This window comes from Sander vitreus, chromosome 7 (assembly GCF_031162955.1).
Source record: "Sander vitreus isolate 19-12246 chromosome 7, sanVit1, whole genome shotgun sequence".
Taxonomy (NCBI): domain Eukaryota; kingdom Metazoa; phylum Chordata; class Actinopteri; order Perciformes; family Percidae; genus Sander; species Sander vitreus.
Genome location: NC_135861.1, coordinates 18,835,779 through 18,857,243, shown reverse-complemented (window position 1 = coordinate 18,857,243; position 21,465 = coordinate 18,835,779). Strand labels below are relative to the sequence as shown.

The 21,465-nt window shown below is 39.9% G+C and overlaps 3 protein-coding genes across 3 annotated transcripts; 2 read left to right on the top strand and 1 right to left on the bottom strand.

Annotated features, from left to right (window-relative positions):
• Positions 1–283: 283 nt before the first annotated feature.
• On the bottom strand, positions 284–4,151 carry capza1b (capping actin protein of muscle Z-line subunit alpha 1b). Its single transcript, XM_078255118.1, has 10 exons — positions 4,042–4,151; positions 2,625–2,688; positions 2,424–2,475; positions 2,111–2,174; positions 1,811–2,017; positions 1,638–1,717; positions 1,056–1,134; positions 885–956; positions 645–707; positions 284–542 (listed from the first exon to the last, which is right to left on the bottom strand). The coding sequence occupies exons 1-10, from the start codon at positions 4,078–4,080 to the stop codon at positions 402–404; spliced, it is 861 nt and encodes a 286-aa protein (XP_078111244.1). The 5' UTR covers positions 4,081–4,151; the 3' UTR covers positions 284–401.
• A 1,128-nt stretch (positions 4,152–5,279) lies between these two features.
• Positions 5,280–15,867, top strand: LOC144520976 (acylamino-acid-releasing enzyme). The gene is made up of 23 exons (XM_078255116.1): positions 5,280–5,363; positions 5,841–5,970; positions 6,076–6,202; positions 6,310–6,397; positions 6,601–6,676; positions 6,756–6,847; positions 8,730–8,804; positions 8,942–9,079; positions 9,202–9,293; positions 9,411–9,451; positions 9,553–9,674; positions 10,066–10,126; positions 10,218–10,315; positions 10,485–10,536; positions 10,708–10,796; positions 10,904–11,042; positions 11,983–12,063; positions 12,772–12,852; positions 14,089–14,177; positions 14,414–14,604; positions 14,889–14,991; positions 15,087–15,193; positions 15,285–15,867. Exons 1-23 carry the CDS (start codon positions 5,352–5,354, stop codon positions 15,388–15,390), a joined length of 2,190 nt encoding a protein of 729 aa, XP_078111242.1. The 5' UTR covers positions 5,280–5,351; the 3' UTR covers positions 15,391–15,867.
• Positions 15,868–16,301: 434 nt separating this feature from the next.
• On the top strand, positions 16,302–20,375 carry tlr9 (toll-like receptor 9). Its single transcript, XM_078255115.1, has 3 exons — positions 16,302–16,427; positions 16,684–19,656; positions 19,769–20,375. The coding sequence occupies exons 1-3, from the start codon at positions 16,425–16,427 to the stop codon at positions 19,973–19,975; spliced, it is 3,183 nt and encodes a 1,060-aa protein (XP_078111241.1). The 5' UTR covers positions 16,302–16,424; the 3' UTR covers positions 19,976–20,375.
• The last annotated feature ends 1,090 nt before the right edge of the window (positions 20,376–21,465 follow it).

Genomic DNA, 21,465 nt, shown 5'->3' with positions numbered 1-21,465 from the left:
TGTGACATGATCAAAGTTCTCCATCAGTTTGACTAAGGTAAAATATTGTAACTTTTGACACCTGAATCTCGGGAGGTCTGTGATTCCTTATATGGCCGAAGGAAGATTAACTTCTTTAACGTAGCAGTCCTGAGCACAGCCCTGCACACTGACCCAACACAACTATTTCACAACACCCACCCAGAAGTAACCACTTTCTCCAACCACGATTATCTCCATAACCACAGCTTCCCTACAGCAGATGGAAATCTGTGCCTAATAGTCTGCAAATCTTCAGTTATACTTTCATTTATTCCTTGCCCCACACTGTATAGTTTTGCTTTGGTTAGTCCTTGCGCATGTATAGGTGGGTTGTGGGCCCAGTGGAGTGTGCATCTCCCTGGTATGTCCCTGACCTTCAACTAAGCATTCTGCATCTCCTTGCCAATTTTGTAACTCAGGATCTTATTCCAGTCGATCTTAGTGCGTGTGACAGGCAGCTGGCGCCGCAGGGCCTTAAAGGTGGTGTCAGACATGGTCTGGTAGTTCTCACTGATTGCAGTCTGAGGGCAAACATGAAAGGGAAACAAATAAGTACAATATTTTTTTATTTCAAAATGTAAACATTAGTATATCAAACGAGTAGTAAGTAAAAAGTAGCTTACCTGGTAGTCATTTTCGGCGTTCTCTATAATGTCAACAAATTCCTTGGCTGTCTGGCTTTCATTCTGTTTCAAACACACACATATATAATCATCACCTTTTATCCTACTTAGAGATATGGATGGCCTTCTCTTTATATACACGGAGTTGACACAGCCAGTATCAAACTTTGTAAGCAGCATAAGGTTTAAATCACTGCTGAAAGACTGCACGATTGCTTAGGTATTACATTTTTTACTTACAGTCACTGGTATTGATTCCTCTACCTCCTTATGGCTAACCAGCTGCACGTTCCCATCTTCATAATAATGCACCTAGAGACAGAGAAAAAATTAATTAGTAAGCTGGAGTTTTTTGAAAATATTCCTCCTTGACTTACTTATCATTTATGCAGATGAGCTCACTGAATTCACCTGGATTTTCAACACTCCTACCACCTGAGCAGTGGACTGACCAATGGTTAGCTTCCACTCTGACCTACAGCGACCATTCCTGTGGTAGAGAAAGGATGAGAAGCCCTACATTACAAACAGACAGCAGCATCAGGAAGCTTAAAGCTGCGGGAGGTAGAATTTAAAAAATACGCCAGAATTTGAAGTAGAGTGAGACCTCCTCCTGCAGCTCTCTCGTGATTGGCCAAATTCTTCCGTGACGGCTAGATTTACTAAAGCCTGAAAACAGAGCCAAGTCAGAGATGCTGAAATGTAGTAGTCTTTCAGACCATTTGAATTACAATATTCTGAAATCTACTGTCTGTTATTATGATTTGTTGGTCCAATGATGCCCTAAAAGAAAGTGCCTAACCCAGCTTTAATAGAACTGAGGGACCAATTATTTCACTTTCACCACAAATTAAAAAAAATACGTAAACCTGTTAATTTGTAACCTTAAGTTTGTGATAAAGCTATGTTATAAAAGATTAGCAACATATCCTAACAAATATACATATATTCAGATAAGCTTTCAAACAGCTGTTTGCAGGGAGGTCACTATACCAGAAGTTTTTGGGTTGAAACTGATGTCCCTCAATGCAGGCTATGATCGTTTGCTGACCATCAACTGTTTTACCATATACCTGTAACACACAGATGGTATGGGTAAGTATGGGTATGGGTAAAATGTAGTCTATTGCTAAGATGACTATTTTGCCACAATTGTTGTGCCTCACCGTGCATACTCCAGTAGGGTAGTGCTCTTTGACGTAGGCACTAAGGGAAGTATCACAGGCATCTCTCCAGCTTTTCAGGGCCGTCTCTCCTTCATATGGCTGCACGTCGCTCACCTCTTTTCTTAGGTGGTCGAAGCGGAATGCCAAACGGTTGCGGGGGTCCAGGAAACGTCCCTGACCCAAGTCACCATGCTCTGTGATCAGGACCTATCAATAAAGGGAGAGGAACATTTGAAATAGGCTGGCTTTTGGCACTTGCTCTTCTGTAATAAATAGGAAAGACTTTAGCATGAAACACACCGGCTCCTCGTAGCCCTCTAGTTTGGCAGGAGTAAACTGATCCATGTTGTACTGGGCAAAGGAGCTGGAATAACAGAAAGGGCACAAAGGTAAAGTAGGCATTCATAACATGATACCAAAATGCTGTAAACAAATGTTTCAACTGACCATTTTGAGAACACAAGCCATGCTTACATTCCTTACTGCCTAATATATAATAAACCACAATTTGGGTATATATTTTCCGTACAGTATGGAGGCTCAGGTGTTTTTACACTGTGTAAATTATATGTTTTTGAATTTCTGACGTTTGTCTTAATTGAGGGTTACTTACTGTGATGCCCCCTCCCTGAGCAGGTTGTCATTGTTAAGAAGAAGTCGCACATCTAGCGAGACAAAAAGAAACCACCGTTTGAGCATTACTCTTATAGCACAAAACAAAATATCATCATCAGCGGTGAATTATATTATAATATATTATACTAAACACAGTATTATTATCATGCACATCTTGTCACAATCAGCTATTTCTTACCATTGAAGACCTCATTGAACTCTCCCGGGGGTGCATGAGTCACAAAGTTGGCAGCTATGCGGACCTATGGAAGCAAATTAAATGCTACCAATTAATTCAGCTATCATGATAATATGACTTGCTGTACAATCAGTATAAGAGACACTAAAAAGTAATATTTGACCTATAATTACCAGGGGTTTCACTCCTCAATATGCAAAACAAATCTGTACTTAACTCCAACGATCTACATTCAAAAAAGTTGTAACAAATGTGCTACATTCTTTGTTAGTATTTTGGCATTCAGTTGTGGCCTTATCATATTGCCATAACTGATACCAAGATGCATTTCCAGTTTTGCAATGACAGCGATTCGATTTATTTGACAATCATAAAATATACACAATACAGAAGACAGTCATCATATAGGCCTATACCTACACTGTCCAGGATTAAATTATACAATAAAGCCCACATTCTTATTTCCATCAGATCCTCTGCCCTTTTCCTATGATGAAGCCATCTTCACGTCCAATCTGTTATGCTTAAACTAGGAATGACTATAGCATCTCAACTAAAAAAAAGAAACAATTACAAAAATAGCAGTAAATTAAGATATTTTAATTTAGAGGGGAATGCAGGAACATCAAGACATTGCTTCATTAATACCGAATGGACACTGCATTAGAAACTTGTCTTCATTTCATGTTTCGCTATAAAATCATGCCATCATCTTACCCTCAATTTTCCCGTTTACCACCAATAGACCTTTAATCTTAAATATCTCTAGATGTTATCAAGTGTATGTCGCCCTCTTGTTTCTAGCTTTGAAACCACCCTCGGTGTTCAGATTATTGTCTTATATGGTAATGTAACTTCATCCATAATAGAGCTTTGCCTCCAACTGGTTAATGTGTCCAGCTGCCACTCACTATCGGGCTCTAACTGTAGGCAACCATATCCTGATCTCAAGCCATGTGAGGCTAACAAGTATTTGAGCTGCAACTGAATCGGTTTGACCCAGAAATCCAAATCTAAAGTAACGTTAGCCGCTAATGTTAGCTGACATTACCCCAGAGGTACGTATCATTGCAGACTGGGACAATGCAACGCGCGTTTGGAAATGGGCGTCGAAACTTCGATTTCCAATAATCTAGGTAACGTTACAACCACTAATAGGTTTTCAGTACAAGTGTCCAGCGGTTAAACCCCTCTACCAGCCTTTGCTTCGCCGCTAACGTTATACACTTTAACTAGCATTGGCTAGTAAGCTAGTGGTAGCTTAGAAACTCTAGCTAGTTTATTATGTTGATGCGTGACCATAAACTGCCACTCTTTCCTAAACTTAACCGTTAATTCAGGTGAACATTTAACGTGGGTAGCTCTCTCTCCTAATAAGCGAAAACAGCGTTTAGAAAGAATAAAATAGTCTTCAAACCTTCTCTTCATCTGACAGCGGCTCCTCAAAGTCAGCCATCTTGGCTCTTTGTGACCCCACCTACCCCAGCTGACTGACAGAAGCAGTGCGGTGGTTGTCATTCACGTATAAGAAATTGAATTAATATTAGTAGCCATAAAGTAATTTTAAAATATGTTTAGTAAAATGTTTGTATTACTGTGCCTCGATAGAGAATGTCGCAAACTAAAAGAACCTTTTAATACATCGATGGAAAAAAACAACCTTTAACTTCTTCTTCTTCTTTGGGTTTTAACGTCAGGTTAATGTTGCACTACTGCCATCTTCTGGAGCTAGTGAACCTCTACAGTGTCCAGTATGTCAGATTTGCCTCCTCACTCCTGTTCTCATTAGGTAGGTGACCAAGAATATTCTGCCTTGTCTACTTTTACCAAACTCCAGTTACTGGAGTCCATTATGTTCTTTACTCTTGCTTCTATTATCCCAAATCGTTTCATTTCTTCCAACATGTCCTTTCTCTCTGATATTTCCTGCCACTAACAGCACATGCTCTACAGTTTCTGGTGCCTCACAACCTCAACAGTAGGCCTACACTTCCCAGAAGCATCCAACTGGTTGTGTGCTTCGGAAAATTCTTAGCCTGCTTATTGTTAATTGCTCTTTCCGTTTTGATCCACTACTACTTAACATACCTACTCCTTTTTGGATTGAGTACAAGGTGTCTCCCTTTTATTGCATTATTATTATTATTATTATTTTTTTTTTACATTTTATATAATTATTATTTATTCCAACGCAGTTGTCACTGTTGAATTACTTTTCTCTTCACTATGCCTTTTCCCTTTGCTTTTGATAATTTAATATTGACTTTAACAATTTATTTTTTGAAAATAAAGACTTTTGCATGAGCACAATCTAAAAACTAAGGTTTACAACGCAAGAGGGCGGTAAAAGCATAACCTCAGTTATTTTATTTTTCTTCTGCTTCCTGTTGGGTGATGCGCCTACAAAATAAACGCATACCCTTATGTTTTACTGCTATAAATAAACTGTTCCATTTAGTGGAAAAGGTTCCAATTCGTGTGGTACACGGCTTAGATTGCAGTATTTTTTTATTTATGTTTTTATTATTCATCGTTTTTTATTCCTAAATGTCGGGGTTTTGGTTCATTCGGGAACTGCTTATCGGGGATTTTGTTTTATTTTTCAAATTGCAACCGGAAGCTCCAACAGGTCGTAACGTTACGTTTATTTTTTAGATAGCTTTGTACTGTTGGGACCGCGGGACGCTGCTTGACAATTGCAGACTAGCGACACACATCGGCCCTATCATGAAGTCACAGGTATGATTAGACTTAACTGACTACTTATTTTTTGCTTCTGAACGAATAACAGTCCTACAAAAATAAACCTTATATAGGTGCTAACGTTAATTACGATGTCATTACTTTTGGTAATTAGTCAATAAACGTTAGCTAGTTTGCTAGTCAAGCTAGCAAACTGACACTCTGCGTCAGCTGCTACAGGAAGTTCCTGGTCGAATTAAATCCGCCAAACACTGCTAAAAACAAACAAGCTTGTTACTTGGTTTGCTTTGTTCATCACGCAGCAATCGCCTTATTGGTTAGCATAACTGATTAGGCTAATGTTTAAAAACTGACCCCTGTTTTTGGTAGTAAACTGTGTTAACTAGCTAACGTTGCACAAACTTGTGTATGACAGGCTAGCGTCCTCACTAGGAAATGAATAGGGCATTGTTCGCTGTTGGACAGTTTGTATCATTGAGACGTAGTGTGAGTTCTTCTGCTGCGTTTTGTCAGATGATGACCAACCCTGAGGAAATTGCCAGGCTCTACAGAGAACTCAGCCTCTTCCCTTCTCTAAGCAGAGCAGATGTGGGACCTGTCGTCACCTCTCAGTATGGAGGCAAATACAGCAACATTTACACAGGTAGACTCAGTCTTCGCCATACTAAGATTATCGGATCTATGTATGTTTATTGCTATTAATCTAATATATAAAAAATATTAAAATGTTGTTGACCTTCTTCTGAAGAATGGAGCCAGCGTGATCTGGACAGGAATGAGAATGTCAAGTTTTGCCGACAGTACATTGTATTTCACGATGACAAGTCTGTGGTCTACTCTGGAGCCTCAGGAAACTGCACTGAGATCAAAGGAGAGTATGTAACCATTTTGTCATTTTATCTGGAGTAGGGTTGAAGACGTTATCATTGACCTAACCCTGAGCAAACGGAACAATGTCTCATCAATATCTTTGTCCTATCAGGGTGCTGAGTAAGGATTCCCCCTCAGGTGAAATGAAGGCTGTTGTCAGAGAGTGCACAGTCAAAGGAGAGGACAAACAATTTCTGGAGGTGTGTGGCTGTCTGTCTGGCTCACACTCAGCATTGAGTCTCTCACCCACCCTACCAAAACTTTACTTTTTTATTGCCCTCTTTATACTGCTCATTTGTATCTTTCCTCTGCTACATTTTCCACCTTTAGCCTGTGTTTAAATTCATTTCATTTTGACACCGCAATCTTTGATGACACTCCTGACCTCTTTGTGACCCTTCAGATCTGGTGTAAAAACCTAAAGATGAAGAGCATCAATCTAACAGCCTTAAAGAAACATGGCAAAGTCTATGAAGATGGTTAGTCATCTACACTTCAAATCTGATTCTTTTTTTGTGCCAGTCCAGCTGTTAATCAAACTGTGTTTTGCATCCTTAGAGCAATTTGGCTGCTTGATCTGGTCCCACTCTGAGACCCATCTTTTGTATGTGGCAGAAAGGAAGAGACCTAAGGCCGAATCCTTCTTCCAGGTTTGTCAGCAAAACTGTATTTAAGGGGAAATCTGCACCGAATCACATAAGGCGGAGAACTGCTGCACTGCTCTCCATAGTTTGAACATTTTAAGCATGTGGATTCTGCTTGAGGTCATTCTGGAATTAGTGTTTAATACCACCCAGAACATAGCAAACTGTAATTCAAGTCAATTTTATCTACAGTGTATATAGCCCAATATCACAAATTTGCCTCAAGGGGCTTTATAATCTCTGCAGCATACAACTCCCTTTATCCTTAGACCCTCAATTTGCATAAGGAAAAATAAAAAAAGTAGCTACATGGTGCTTTAATTGCCTTGCTGTACAGTGCTGGTACAGTTTGCTAGCTATTCTGTGGTTCTATGTAAGGAATTGTTCAAAATTGATAAGAAAGCTTTAAATTAGGGCTGTCAGCATTAAAGTGTTAATCGCGATGCGATTAAGGGCCGAGCATAGCACGTTCATTTTTTGTAATCGCATGCCGGCATTTATTAATTTATTTTACACTTCACTCGGCTTCGTGTCGTGAAGGCTACTATTTTGATCCTTTGCCGCACCTTTACTTATCATCAAGCTGCGATACATCCTCCTGCTGCAGGCTGCAGGCATGATGGAGAAAGACAGCAGCAACACAGTTCTGAATGGTGCTTTTTATTTTCCAAAACTCCCGGACGGCTCAGTAGACAAGTTGAAAGCCATATGCACATTGTGTAAAGCCGAATTAAAATGTCACCGAAGCACGTCAAGCTTGAGCTCCCACCTACGAGCTAATTAAGGTGACTCAGGTTGATGCTACCCACTAGCTTGCTACCCACTCAGGCAAAGCACTATTTTGGAGAGTGCTACTTGCCGACCTGTGGATGAAACCAAATCCCAAAAAATTACTACAGCTCTTGCGAAACGGGTGGCAAATAACTGCAGACCTGTCAGCATCGTAGAGGACTCGGGTCTTAAAGGCGATACTACGGTTGGCATGTTCTGACCGTCTCATTGCCGTCGAGGGGACAGTTTTTTCATGCCTGTATGACCACGGAGAAGCAACTAAACTGGAACTGCTGCAAGGTGCTGCAAAGCCGCTGTCTCATTAACCGGTGATCACTGGACGTCAGTGAGTAATCAACATTATTTAGGAGTTACTAAACACTATAATGACTCTAGTAAGTACTAGTAAATTTTTTTAGTTAGGTACTTGGAGGAATTGTGCAACAATGACAGATTCACACATTTTTTCTTTTGTTTACAGTAAATAAATAATAGCAAATACAAATCTTAAAGTAAAGTTCATAAAGTAACTTTCTTTGCATTAATTTGATTTCCCAATCAAGATACACTGGTAAGAATTGTTTTCCATTGTTAATATGTACTTAAAAACAGTTCTGAAATGCCAAAATAATAGAATTTTAATCATGTGATAAAATATCGATTAATAATTATATTTAATTAATTAATTAATTAATTAATTAATCGTTTGACAGCCCTACTTTAAATACACGATGAATGATGCAAAATGACTGGGTGTCGGACCAATGGCTTGAGTAGATACACGGCCCTCAAACCAGGTCAAATATATCTTAAAGGTTGTTGCACACTATTTAAATTGGGCTTATTGCTCAGTCGTAAAAACATTGCAAACTGGGGCATTCTGCAAATGGTTTAACTTTGAATGCACCTCCAGATATTTTCCATCGCATTTCAAAAGCAAAATACCTTCACAACACTGATTGGGATGTGGCCATAAGAGTAGTGAAGCAAGTTTTCTGACCCATGTGTTATTTAGTGTTGATTGACCATTTACCATAGATGGAAAGGATTAGTGTAATACACAGCTCAGACTAGTAGGTAATAACTTGTTATTCTATGTTTCATTATCTGTTTGTAGACTGATTCACCAGAGTTGTCTTCCATTGGGGATGAGGAGGAGACCATGAGAGTGGAGAAAAAGGAGGCTGTGAAAGTGAACACAAATAATACTTTGAAAACACAAAATATTTCCACTATTCAAAGGTTTAGTTCACCATTCTTAGGTTGGATTCCACTCTAGCTTAAGTTGTGGTGTTTTTGCTTCTTCTTTTTTTTTTTTTATCCCTGCAGGGGGAGCAGTTTGTCTTTCATGAGGACTGGGGAGAGGCACTGGTTAGTAAGAGCTGCCCTGTGCTTTGTGTTTTGGACATCGAGGGTGACAACGTCTCAGTGTTGGAGGGGGTACCCGAAAATATCTCACCTGGACAGGTTGATACAGCAGTTTGTGTAATGATGCATGTTTTTTTGGGCACTTCTAGTGTGCACATACCCTCTTACTTCAGCTGTTGCTCTCTCTTTGTCTTTTTGGTACGTTGTCTCTGTCTCTGCAGGCATTTTGGGCTCCAGGTGACACAGGTGTGGTGTTTGTAGGCTGGTGGCATGAGCCTTTCAGACTTGGCCTCAAGTACTGCCCCAACAGGAGGTGATCACTGTTCAAACTGATCAAAGAGAAGAATTAAAGCTGGCCTATCAGAAATGTCCCCAGTAAGGCTTATAGGCTAATTTTGCAAATTATTCATGTCTCCCTTTTCTCTGTCAGATCATCTTTGTTCTATGTGGATCTTACTGGTGGGAAATGTGGTAAGTGAAGGCTTGTCTTCTTCTGTTATTTATATTTATATATTATTTTAAACGGGTGTAGCTGCAAATGTTCATGTGCCTGTAATTGTTATGTCCCTCAGAGCAGCTGACATCAGGCACCAGTGCAGTGTGCTCCCCCAGGCTGAGCCCAGACCAGTGTCGGATTGTCTACCTGGAATGTTCCGTCTATGGACCACACATGCAGTGCAGCAGGCTCTGTATGGTAAGACAGGATGGAGCCTCTTTTCCACATAAGACACATTTCATTTCAGAATCAGAAAAGGATTTATTGCCAGTAACACTTACAAGGAATTTGCTTTGGTGCGTACATAAACAAACATATTAAACATAAATATGAAATAAGAAATAAACAATAAATACAGAAACACATATATATATATATATATATATACACATACACACAGAATAGCTGTTTAACACATTTACAAAGGGCACTGTACTCACTGAAAAGATTAGGTAGGAATGGATGTTTCTTCAAATGCACCATCTGTTTTCTGCTGTGTAGACTTAAAGAATTGTAGCATAAATACATTTATGAGTTAATTGATTTGTTTTCATATGCTTTCTTCTGTACTTGCATATTTTATTTCTAGTATGACTGGTATACTAAGAAGACCTCAGTGGTGGTGGATGTGGTGAAGCGACCTAGAGAGGGTAAGGAATACTTGGTGTTCACATGATTGCACTTTTTTTAAATTATATATTAAACATAGTTGTGTCTGTGTGTGTTGGTGGGGCTTTACAGATGGCTTTACTGGTATCTACAGCTCTCAGTTGTCCCCTCAGTGCTGGTCAGCTGATAGTCAGCGGATTATTGTTGCTTGCCCTCAGCGCAGCCGCAAGGTATAGTCAACTCCTATGAAATTCCTTGTTATTATGGCAAAAAAAGAGACAATAAAGGCTTGATATGTTTCCTGATAAATCTATATTTTCCACATATAAGCATATTTAGACTGATCATATTGTAATTATTCTTTACCTGAATAAAGGTTGTTGTTGTCTCTCTTTTTAGGATCTGTTGATGGTGGATACGAGCACAGGGAGCATCACCTCTCTGACTTCAAGTGAGTGACTAGACACTTATCAGCTCATGCTCAGGTCTAGACTGTCTCGTTTACTGATGTTTGGTGTTGACGGGCTCTAATAGTTAATTTGCTTCCCCTACCAGTGTTCTGGGAGTGCTTGAACAGGTTTATTTCAACGTGCGTCTAATTATGTTTTTTGTCTGTCTGTAGAGTCTGATGTTGGTAGCTGGTGTCTGCTGAACATAGAGAGAGACTTGATGGTTGTCAGCTGCTCCTCTCCAAACTGCCCTCCAAGTCTGGTATGATCAGTGGTCTTTGAGTGTTCACATTTTGATACAGAGTATATACTAAATATGATGTTGCATAGATTGAACTTATGTCTATGTCATTTCATTTCTTTGTCCAGAGGCTGGGCTTCCTTCCAGCCAGGGATTCTCAGGAGGAAGTGGTCTGGGTTACTTTAGAAGACTCTCAGATGTTGCCAGACATTGATTGGCAGATCTTGACTTTCACCCCTCCACCAGAGCAAGACAACAGTCAATACCGTAAGAATGAACATTTTTCGTTTTAGTAGTATCTAGAGCTAGGCGATGATGCAATATGATAATTTATCGTCTTTCAATGGAATTGTATCATGATGAAATCATATATTGAGATATCATGATACATGTTGATACAGTTACGTTGTCTACATTGATAATAACAAGCACGTAGGCCTACTAACGTTTGGATTTAAAAAATTCTGATTCAAATTCCGAATCTTCCTTTCGATTCCGGTTCTTATCGATTCGCGATTCCAATTCTTTGAGGGGTGGAGTTGAAACGGGTCACGTGCTTATTTCACAAATAAGAGGAAAGTTTTATTTTGATTCAATGGTGGGTTGCAGTTTTACCGAGCTTTTTCAACGTAAAATAAAGCCACACTAGAGCACTGCTTACTGTGCTCCAAGGCTGCTACACAACAAGCGGCTGGCCGCTACGGAAACTAAAACTTGCGCCTGTTAAATTTGGAACCCATGATCAGATTTGAAACCAAATCCTCCAAACGATTCCAATAAAGAAACGTGTCCACTGGAATCGTAATTTTTGAAACGATTCCAAGTAGGAATCGGTTCTCGATGCCCAACCCTACTATTGTTGCGGTTTTGTTTTTACATCACATTATTTGTGTGCATGCATGTAAACATAGTGTATAGCTGGAAGACATTCTTTTTTTTCTCTTTAATTTCACTTGAAACTGTTATGTTTATTTTAAGTTCTGAGGTAGTAATTATTATGATACAGTGGCAGGTAGTTCTTTTTATAGGAGTTGGAGTAAAGGAGTTTGCCGGAGCAAGCTCCAGAAGTGACTGGTTTATTTTAAGTCAGAAAGAATACTCGTGTCCCCAAGTTCATGGAGGATTGTAAAGATTTTGCTGTCTATAGTAGACGTAAAGAACAGCCTATGTAATCTCAATGGGACTAACTCATTTTTCTATATTCCAGCTGGCCTCGATTTTGAAGCTTTGCTGATCAAACCAAAGGAGGTTAAGGATGTGAAGCTGCCTCTTATTGTCACTCCTCATGGTTGGTTACTCTCATTATGGTTCTGTAGATTGCAAACAAAAAAGAACAGTTAGGTAGTGTTGCATAATTGTTAATTGTTCTACAATATTGATTTAATGCAGTAAAAAAGCTACATTTATTTAAATAAATGTTTTATATTGATACACAATATGTTTACATTCAGAAGTAAAAAGAAAAGTGCTATAAATCCTGCCTAAAGCTACTGCTACAGATAAGAATGGCAATCCCAGCAGTGGTTGCTATAAAGAGGTACTTTGCCGATTTCCATCCAGTGCTGTGTCATCTTTGTGTGGGCAGTGTGACCGGTGTGTGCCAGCTCGGAGCACCCTTTGTCTGCTGAAATCCACAGGATAATGTGAAACGCCTCATGGAGGACTGCTGAGAACGCGTCGTTTTGCATCATCCGGCAGATTTCAGCAGACAAAGGTTGCTCCGAAATCCGTGCACTGGCGCCATTGAGGGAATGCACCCACCAATTCTAAACACACTACCATGACACAGAGCTGGATTGAAATCAGCAAAATATATCTTTAACCTTACTCTCAAAATCAAGATTAGTGTTTGAATAACCTGAGATGTTCCACATATTTTGATTCTAAATGCAATATTATTTGTGGCATTAACGCCTCACAGGACTGAGCACATACAGACACCGGTAGTTTTAAATACTAACTGTCTGTATTTTACAAAACTTGTTCCTTTCATCAGGGGGTCCTCACTCAGTGATTGTAGCTGACTGGCTTTTGTCCTCGTCTGTGCTGTGCAGGATGGGCTTTGCTATATTACTAGGTATGTTCATTAGTTAACCTGAAGTTTTTTTTGTGTGACACCTGCTCAGAGGTTGATCATCCACTGATGTTTATGTACTCTATTTGTAAAAGGGGAGAAAGGTTCACATGCTGTTGGTTGGTTACTTTGCTAAGCTTTTTAGACTAGAAAAAGTATGTATTATACATTTCCTTAGCCACTTTGAGATCTACATATTTCTTGCTATCTTGTGAACAATCTAAGAGTTCACATGTACTTGACAGGCATAGCCAAATCATAACTTTGTGTTGCCTGCTACATTTACCAGAGATAAATTACTTTCAGTACAAAACTATTCTAGCTAATGTATTGTTGAGGAGTGTGTCTGCTTGAAACTTTTACCTTAGTTGTCATAAATTGTGAGGCCATATTTGCTGTTCCATGGCCTATAGTATATGCTCAGTATATCCAGAGTCTCTTGAGCCATGCTTAAAGCTCCCATATTATGCTCATTTTCAGGTTCATAATTGTGTTTTAAGGTTGTACCAGAATAGGTTTACATGATTTAATTTTCAAAAAACACCATATTTTTGTTGTACTGCACAGCTCTCTCTCACTGCTGCAGATCCTCTTTTCACCTGGTCTCTGTTTTAGCTACAGAGTGAGACCTCTTTTCTTCTTCTTCTTCTTCTTCTTACTATCTTTGATTGCACTCGCATACATGCGCAGTAGCTCAGATGTAGATCATGTCAGCTAGCTAGCTTTATAGACAGTAAAAGAAAGGCTGTTTCTACAACTTTGGTCAGTTACAAAGCAGGATTAGCTGGGAGACTTCTAAATGAGGTTTACTTACACATGTAAGTAGTTCTTTTGGAGATTATGGTGAACTTGTGTGTGTTGTAGCAGTGCTTTGTTATTGAGAATGAGGTAGCATGCTAGCGTTAGCATGCTAATGCTACGAGCTAACAGTTCTGGTTAGCCAGCTCGTTTCGGCTTTTGACATCACAAGCCGTGCCGATTTTGAACAGCTCACCCGGAGACTGAAGGCAGAACACATTCAGAATCCCGTATCTCACTCAAAACAGCATGGATGGATTTTTTTCAAAGTTTGTATGTGCGTGGAAGCACCAGAGACACAAAAGAACACCCCAAATCCCAGAAAAAGTGTTTTTTTCATAATATGGGCACTTTAAGGTGGTAGTCAATGAGACCACAAAGAGCTTGACTGGCACTTTTCTTTTTTTTATTTCTTTTTTTTATTTCTTTTTTTTTTTTTAGTGAACTATCGTGGCTCTATTGGGTACGGCCAGGACAGCATCCTCTCGTTACCTGGCAATGTTGGCACCCAGGACGTCAAAGATGTTCAAGTAAGAATAAAACAAATAGCATTGGCATTGTTTATACTATTGCTTTTTATTGGTTTCTATATTTAGTTAAGGTTAGTTGCCATAGTTTCTGTTTAAATTATGGCTCATAACAGCAGTAGTTATATTTAATTTTTACTTTGTGCTATATGCTCCCCCACCTTCCGATTTCCATGTCTTCCTTACTTCTCCACCACAAATGTTCTTTTACATTTTCCCCATGTTTTTCTCGCTACCAGTTTGCTGTTGAAAGTGTTCTGAAAGGTGACGAGTTCGACATGCACAAGGTGGCTGTTTCTGGGGGCTCTCATGGTGGTTTCCTGGCCTGTCACCTGATTGGCCAGTACCCAGGGTTCTACAAGGCCTGTGTGGCTCGCAATCCAGTCATCAATTTGGCCTCTATGATTGGCAGCACAGACATCCCAGACTGGTACATCTTGGCATCCACATACCTGCACTTTTGTCTACACGCGTTTACTCATTTTGTGACTGTGTCAGTCGTGCACAACTTTTCATCTTCGTTGTTTTGTATCATTTGTACCCCTGACATTCCACTCTGACAGTTGTGAGTGGGGTATAGGGCATGTGTCTGCCTCACTGTCAGGGAAGGATGTGTTCAATAATGCACACCAACACTGCAGGAACAAAAGACCTCAAAGCCATTCAGGGATATTTTTTTCTTATTGTTGATGTTTGACTATGACATGTTTGCAGGTGCATGGTTGAGGCTGGCTACGACTACAGTACAGACTGTCTACCTGACCCTGTTGTTTGGGAACGGATGCTGGAAAAGTCCCCCATTAAACACGTCGCACAAGTATGAGTATTTCTGTGTATGTCTCTTGAATATGTGCATGTGACTTCATTGGTGTTGTTGCACAATGTATTAACCTAAGATGATCTCTCATCCAGGTACAGACACCAGTATTGCTTACCTTAGGGGAAGACGACAAGCGTGTACCTAACAAGCAAGGAATGGAATATTACAGAGTTCTGAAAGCAAAGCAGATTCCAGTCCGGTAAGCAGCTTGTCTGAGCAACATGTTTTGTTGGTAATGTCATATATGCACTGCACAACAGGGCTTTATTGTTCATGTGTGTGTTGTTTAGGTTGCTGTGGTACCCAGGGAACAATCACTCTCTCTCCAAGGTGGATGCTGAGTCTGATGGCTTTATGAACATCGCTCTGTGGATAATTCAACACTTGTGTCAATGATGGTATATCAGATAGATACATGGTGGTGTGCTAATGCTCTTGTTGCTGCCAGGAAAAGAGAGCAGGATACTACTGTGTGTAAGGGATGTTCTGCTCCTGTTTCCAGGACAGTGTGAGGTTCAATCCAAAGCCAAAGCATTGAAAGTGCTCTCCAACCAGAACACACCTTGTATAACTGTCTATATGTGGCTATGGTGATTGCCACAATTACTTCCAATAAGTGTATGGGGGAAATATTTTAACACAGCACTTGAATGAAATCAGTTTTGATTAATCAGAAACACATTTTTTTGATACAGGTTTTTTTGGGGTTTTTTTGCAGTCTCTACATAGATGCAGAAAAAAGGGCTTTTTATTGTTAGTTGTGTTTGAGGTTATATTAACAAAGGAAAATAATTTCATACTCAATCTTTTCTCTGCTCACTTTTACTTTTGATTTCATGATACAGTGCACTTAATAAAGTGATTCTAACAATACTGCCAGTGTGGGATGAATCTTTTGGATACATGACAGGTTCCAGGGCTCAAAGTTCTCAGGCCGGCATGGGGTGCAGTTTGACATTTATATAATACTGTATTCAATACATTGTACACATTTCCTACAGGGGAACATTTCAGGCTCACAAATGGTTTCTTGCTCTAATCCCTAAGGTTCTTCAGGTTGAATATGTGGTTGTGTCGAAGTGGTATATTTGTTGTCCAATTTTGTTGACCAAAAAAAGAGAGAACAAAAGCCCCCCTCTCTGTCCTTTCTTTTGTTCTCTCTCTACAATCAGAAAAGCTAAGTACTGTATCATTATGAAAATGTATATGTACAGTGATATCTGATGCCCTTTACAAATTTGACGTAGGTCACATGATTTGCATCACGCTGTCATATGACCACATGCTTTCAGTTCTGTATATGTGGATTCAATTTCTAGTCACTGCAGCAATCTTTAGGTACTGTTTTTAATCTTTCCTCTCCCCGCCTGGATTAAAGACTGTTTCATCTGGCTCCTGATGTGAATGTTACGATACATGCTATACCCGTCATGGTAAGTAAGAAAACATTTAATTCTGCCATCAATAATGTACTACATTTCACTGTAAGAATGCATCTATGTGTCACACAACTGTTACATTATATGGACTAAAATGGCTGATTGGAAAGGCTTGAAAAAGCCAAAGGGCTTTTTAGCAGTGGTAGCTGCTTTAACAGTAAGGTGTATAGGGTGATATTTTTTTATAAAATGAAATTGTCTACTGCATCTTCTGAAACACTGACTAAAATGAAGTTTCTTTTTTTTTCAGGCTATGTTGAAAAATATCCTCATCCTTTGTCAGCTTCTTCCAATAGTCAGGACCATAAATACCATCTTCTTCCCATGTGACACTGATGTGAATACCACCACAGTAGACTGCCACAACAGACCACTCAAGCATGTCCTATTCATCAAGTCTACCACTGTAGTGTCAATCAATTTAAGTCGGACTAAGATACAGGAAGTGGGGCAGCATGCTTTCTTAGGTGTCCCAAACCTTCACACTCTAAAAATAATGGGGAATTGTCAACCGGGTAGCCCGAGAGCTTTGGAGGACCGCTCATGCAAAATGAAGATCCACAATGATGCCTTAAAGAACCTATCAAAGCTTACATTTTTGTATCTGTCAGGAAACAGCCTCACCTCTATTCCTCGGTTACCTAAAAACCTGACAGTTCTAGACCTACAGAACAATTGCATTTTCAACATTGCAGAACCTTTAAACACTCCACATCTCAAAGAGCTCTACCTCAGCAAGAACTGCTTTTATTCAAACCCTTGCAGCCATTCCTTTTACATCAACGAGAGTGTTTTCAGAGAGCTCACTGAACTCAAAAACCTTACCTTAGGGTATAATAATTTCACAGCTATCCCTAAAGGATTGCCACCCTCACTGGAGAGTTTGGATTTAAGAGAGAATACAATCACAGAGGTCTTAGAAGGAGCATTTGCCAACCTGACTCTCCTCAAGTATTTGAATTTGGAGTGGAATTGCCAGCGCTGTGACCATGCAGCCAGGCCTTGCTTTCCTTGCCCACACAATCTCCCTCTACACCTACATCCAAACTCATTCTATGCTGAGAACAGCTCCATCGACTACCTAAGCCTGAGAGGAAACTCTCTAAAAACATTTCCAGAGGGACTTTTCCGACCTTTGAAGAATTTAAAGAGATTGGACCTCTCTGACAATCTCCTGGCATATGCTATACGTAATGGCACCTTCTTTGCAGAGCTGGAGGGCCTCACTTGGATTAGCCTTATCTATAACTATGAACCACTGAAGACATTTCCGTATCTGATCCTCTCCCCGTATATTGGCAATATGTCTCGTCTAAATTATCTTCTTCTCAGTGGTAACTTTTTCCACAAGCTTTCAAGCGAGAGCCTTAATGTTGTGTCCAAACTTCAAAATCTAATAAAACTAGAACTGAGAATGAACTTCATCAATACTTTTAACTCAACATCTCTGAAACGGTTACCGTTTCTCATCTATATTGACCTTTCCCAAAACATGCTTAATTTCATTCCGCACTGCTCGTGTATGTCATCTGAGATTGTGCCACAGGAAAGCTGTCAGAACCAGAACTTGTATACACGTAATTTTCCTGACCCACTACTTATGCTAATAGACCGAAAAGCCGCATCTGGAAGTGATATGTGGGAATCCAACCAGATAAACAGGCTGGACATGGTGGAGGACAATGTTCCACAATTTAAATCACTATTTGATTTCAAAAATGATTTCTGCCACGGTAAACTGACTTTTGACCTGTCTCAAAATGACATTCTGTCTCTTACCAAAGAAGTGTTTGTAGGCATGGAAAATGCTGTTTGTTTAGACCTTTCCTTCAATTACATGAGCCAGGCATTGAAGAGTGGCCTGTTTGATAGCATGAAAAAATTAGTTTTTCTTAACATGTCATACAACAGACTTGATTTTTATTATAGAGGCGCTTTCAGCGAGCTTAATACCACTCTCAAGGTGTTGGACGTCAGTAACAATGAATTTCACTTCAAAATGAAGGGTATGGGTCATCGTTTTGAGTTCCTTCAAAATCTGGCAAACTTGGAAGTTCTAAGTCTGGCAAACAATGGCATTGGGATGCGAATAGATGAAAGGCTGATCAGCAGCTCTTTGAAGTATCTTTACTTCTATGGAAATCACTTGGACATTATGTGGGAGTCTGATAACAACAAGTACACACATTTCTTCCAAAACCTGACAAACCTCACCTACCTTGACATCTCTAACAATGATCTAAAATCAATCGAATCAGAATTGCTGTGTAACCTCCCAGAAAGCATGGAAACCCTCAGCATCAGAAACAATCTGCTGAACTACTTCCCATGGCAAAATATCTCAGCACTCAGCAATTTATGTCACCTGGACCTCAGTCAAAACTTTCTCTTTTATTTGCCTAATAAAGTCATAGAATTTGGAGCAAATTTTTCTTTCTTGGACCTCAGTCACAATCGCCTTAGTATTATTCCTGAGGATTTCTTCAGCATGGCGAAATCCTTGCACTACCTGTATCTCAGCCACAATCAGATCAAAGCATTAAACCATCATTTTCTCCCTGTCCTCTTTAAAAACGGAAGTGCCCTTCAGAAACTCACCCTGCATAACAACCCCTTTAAATGTGACTGTGACACATCTTGGTTTGCAGACTTCTTGCGTTCTACTCCAGTACTGATTCCCTATCTCACCACACAAGTACACTGTGATTACCCAGAGTCCCAACAGGGCGTGAGTGTACTGTCTATGGACCAGCGTTCCTGCCAGGACATATATGGTAGCTTAGCCTTCCTCGTCTGTTCCTTCCTGGCTGTGACTTTCACTGTTCTGCCCCTACTGAAGCATCTCTATGGCTGGAATCTGTGGTACTGCTTACAGGTACTTTGGGCAGGACATAAGGGCTACTCCCAGCTCGCTGGTAGTGATTCACATTATCACTACGATGCTTTTGTGGTGTTTGACACCATGAATGAGGCTGTGAGGGATTGGGTCTACAATGAGTTAATGGCCAATCTGGAGAACTCGGGTCACAGGAGGTTTTGTCTCTGTTTGGAGGAGAGGGACTGGATTCCTGGGCTTTCATGTATTGAAAATCTACATAATGCTGTGTACAGCAGTATGAAGACAGTGTTTGTGCTGTCCAGTGGTGCCACTAATGGTGAGACCGTGAACGGTGTGATCCGACAGGCTTTCTTCATGGTTCAGCAGCGGCTTCTGGACGAGAAGGTTAGTAAAATTTACTTTTTATTTTTTATTTGCATTTTGTGTGTGTGAATCTCATACCCTCCGAATCGTTCTTTTCACAACACAAAATGATCTCTGACTTTATCCAATTAAGGTGGATTCAGCTGTGCTGGTGGTTTTGGATGAGATGTTTCCCAAACTGAAGTACCTTCAGCTGAGGAAACGGTTGTGCAAAAAGTCTGTGTTGTCCTGGCCGAGAAATCCAAGGGCTCAACCCCTTTTCTGGAACCGAATGAGAATGGCATTGTCGTCAGATAACCTCAAATTCTATGACAACAACATGAGTGAAAGTTTTGTATGACTTCCTTTTAACTGCTGATAGAGAGCTCTTTGGTGAAAAAAGTCCTTATTGTTAAGAATCTTTCCAATTCCAAATTATTTTGACAAACTTGCTTCCCCCTTAATTGTGTCACATATAATGGTACTTGGTTAATGTTTTTAATATGTAACTCTTTGTTTAGTAATTAAATGTAATCACCCTTCCATGTACTGTAAATATTTAACTTTTCAAGATTGTGTTCTGATGTTTTATCTAACAAAATATTACGTTATTCTTTAATACTTGTCTTTAGATAGCTTTAGCTAGGAAGGGACATGTTGCTATTGTGTGCTGCAAAGTTAACTGAGACACTGTACATTGTACAGTATACAGTATAAACATTGAGACACTTATATTGGACTATACAAATAAACTTGACTTGATTCCACTTGAGTAGCTTGATTTCAAGTATTCAGAAGGAATAATGTAATGTGCTTGTATACCAAACGCCTCCACTCCCAAAGTTTCACTTCTCCTTGGTTAGATGTTGGGAGGAAATGAAACTGATGATTACAAGATCACAGGTGACTGACAACTGCATCTGCTGCACCTGTTGAAAGTAAGACAAGTCATCCTCCATTTCTTATAAATGTAAGAGGAAAACCTGGGACAGATCAATTGGTAGTGTAGCTACACCAATTGCAAAGCAAGAAAGCTTTACTTAAAAAGTTCTGCAGGCTGCTGACCAGTATAAGAAATTCAAAGATATGTGACAGATGTGCATGTAAAAATATTGAAACTAACAAAACAGATTTGTACAAAAACAATACATGCTGCTTGAGCAGTGCTTGTTGCAGTATTTGAACCTTTGGGTTGGGATCCCCATTTCATTTTTGTCTTGTGGCCTGGGGATTCCATTTGACAAACAGCACATATTTTCTGAGAGTGAAACCTCTGACCAAAAATAGTTATTCTTTTTCATTTTCAGGTAAGTTACATTAACTGAACTGAACAGCTGCAGTCCCCTAGTTACCTCCTGAAAGAGCAGTGGAGGGCCCTGACCACCGGTCCACAGTTTTAAGCATATTCAAAAAAGTGCCTTTATCCAATCATGGTTTGGTTTAGTTTAGTTCTCTTGTCCCTAATATATTAAACAAACTCGTTTTTATGGTAATTTACTGATGGCTGCCTGGATATTTGTTGCCTGGTCTGTATGAAAATTGGAATGCACTTACACTTTTTTTCAGATTTGGATTCATGTAGCTAAGACCTTTAAAGTGCCATGCCCAACTGACGCTCATGTAGGTGTATGAAAAAATAAACTTTCCCATCATAGCTGTGCGTGCTGCCCCACCACGCCGGGTAGGTCGCGCATGCACGCGCCAGCTTGGGAGAGCGCGCCCACGCGGACCCGATGGCAGGACAGGTCATGAGAGAGCTGAGCCGATGAGATCATGGAGCCTGCACCGAGGTCGGACAGGGTACGGTTAGGACTTCACGGTGATGGAGAGGTGCCTGTCCGGTAAGATAGA

Coding starts and splice junctions, on each gene's coding strand:
- capza1b (XM_078255118.1), bottom strand. CDS start 4,080: ATGGCTGACTTTGAGGAGCCGCTGTCAGATGAAGAGAAG. Junction 2,689..4,041: donor CGCTGTCAGATGAAGAGAAG/GTTTGAAGACTA, acceptor TTGCTTCCATAG/GTCCGCATAGCTGCCAACTT. Junction 1,718..1,810: donor ACCCTACTGGAGTATGCACG/GTGAGGCACAAC, acceptor TGTGTGTTACAG/GTATATGGTAAAACAGTTGA.
- tlr9 (XM_078255115.1), top strand. Junction 19,657..19,768: donor AGCGGCTTCTGGACGAGAAG/GTTAGTAAAATT, acceptor TATCCAATTAAG/GTGGATTCAGCTGTGCTGGT.
- LOC144520976 (XM_078255116.1), top strand. Junction 6,203..6,309: donor TGCACTGAGATCAAAGGAGA/GTATGTAACCAT, acceptor TTGTCCTATCAG/GGTGCTGAGTAAGGATTCCC. Junction 15,194..15,284: donor GCAAAGCAGATTCCAGTCCG/GTAAGCAGCTTG, acceptor TGTGTTGTTTAG/GTTGCTGTGGTACCCAGGGA.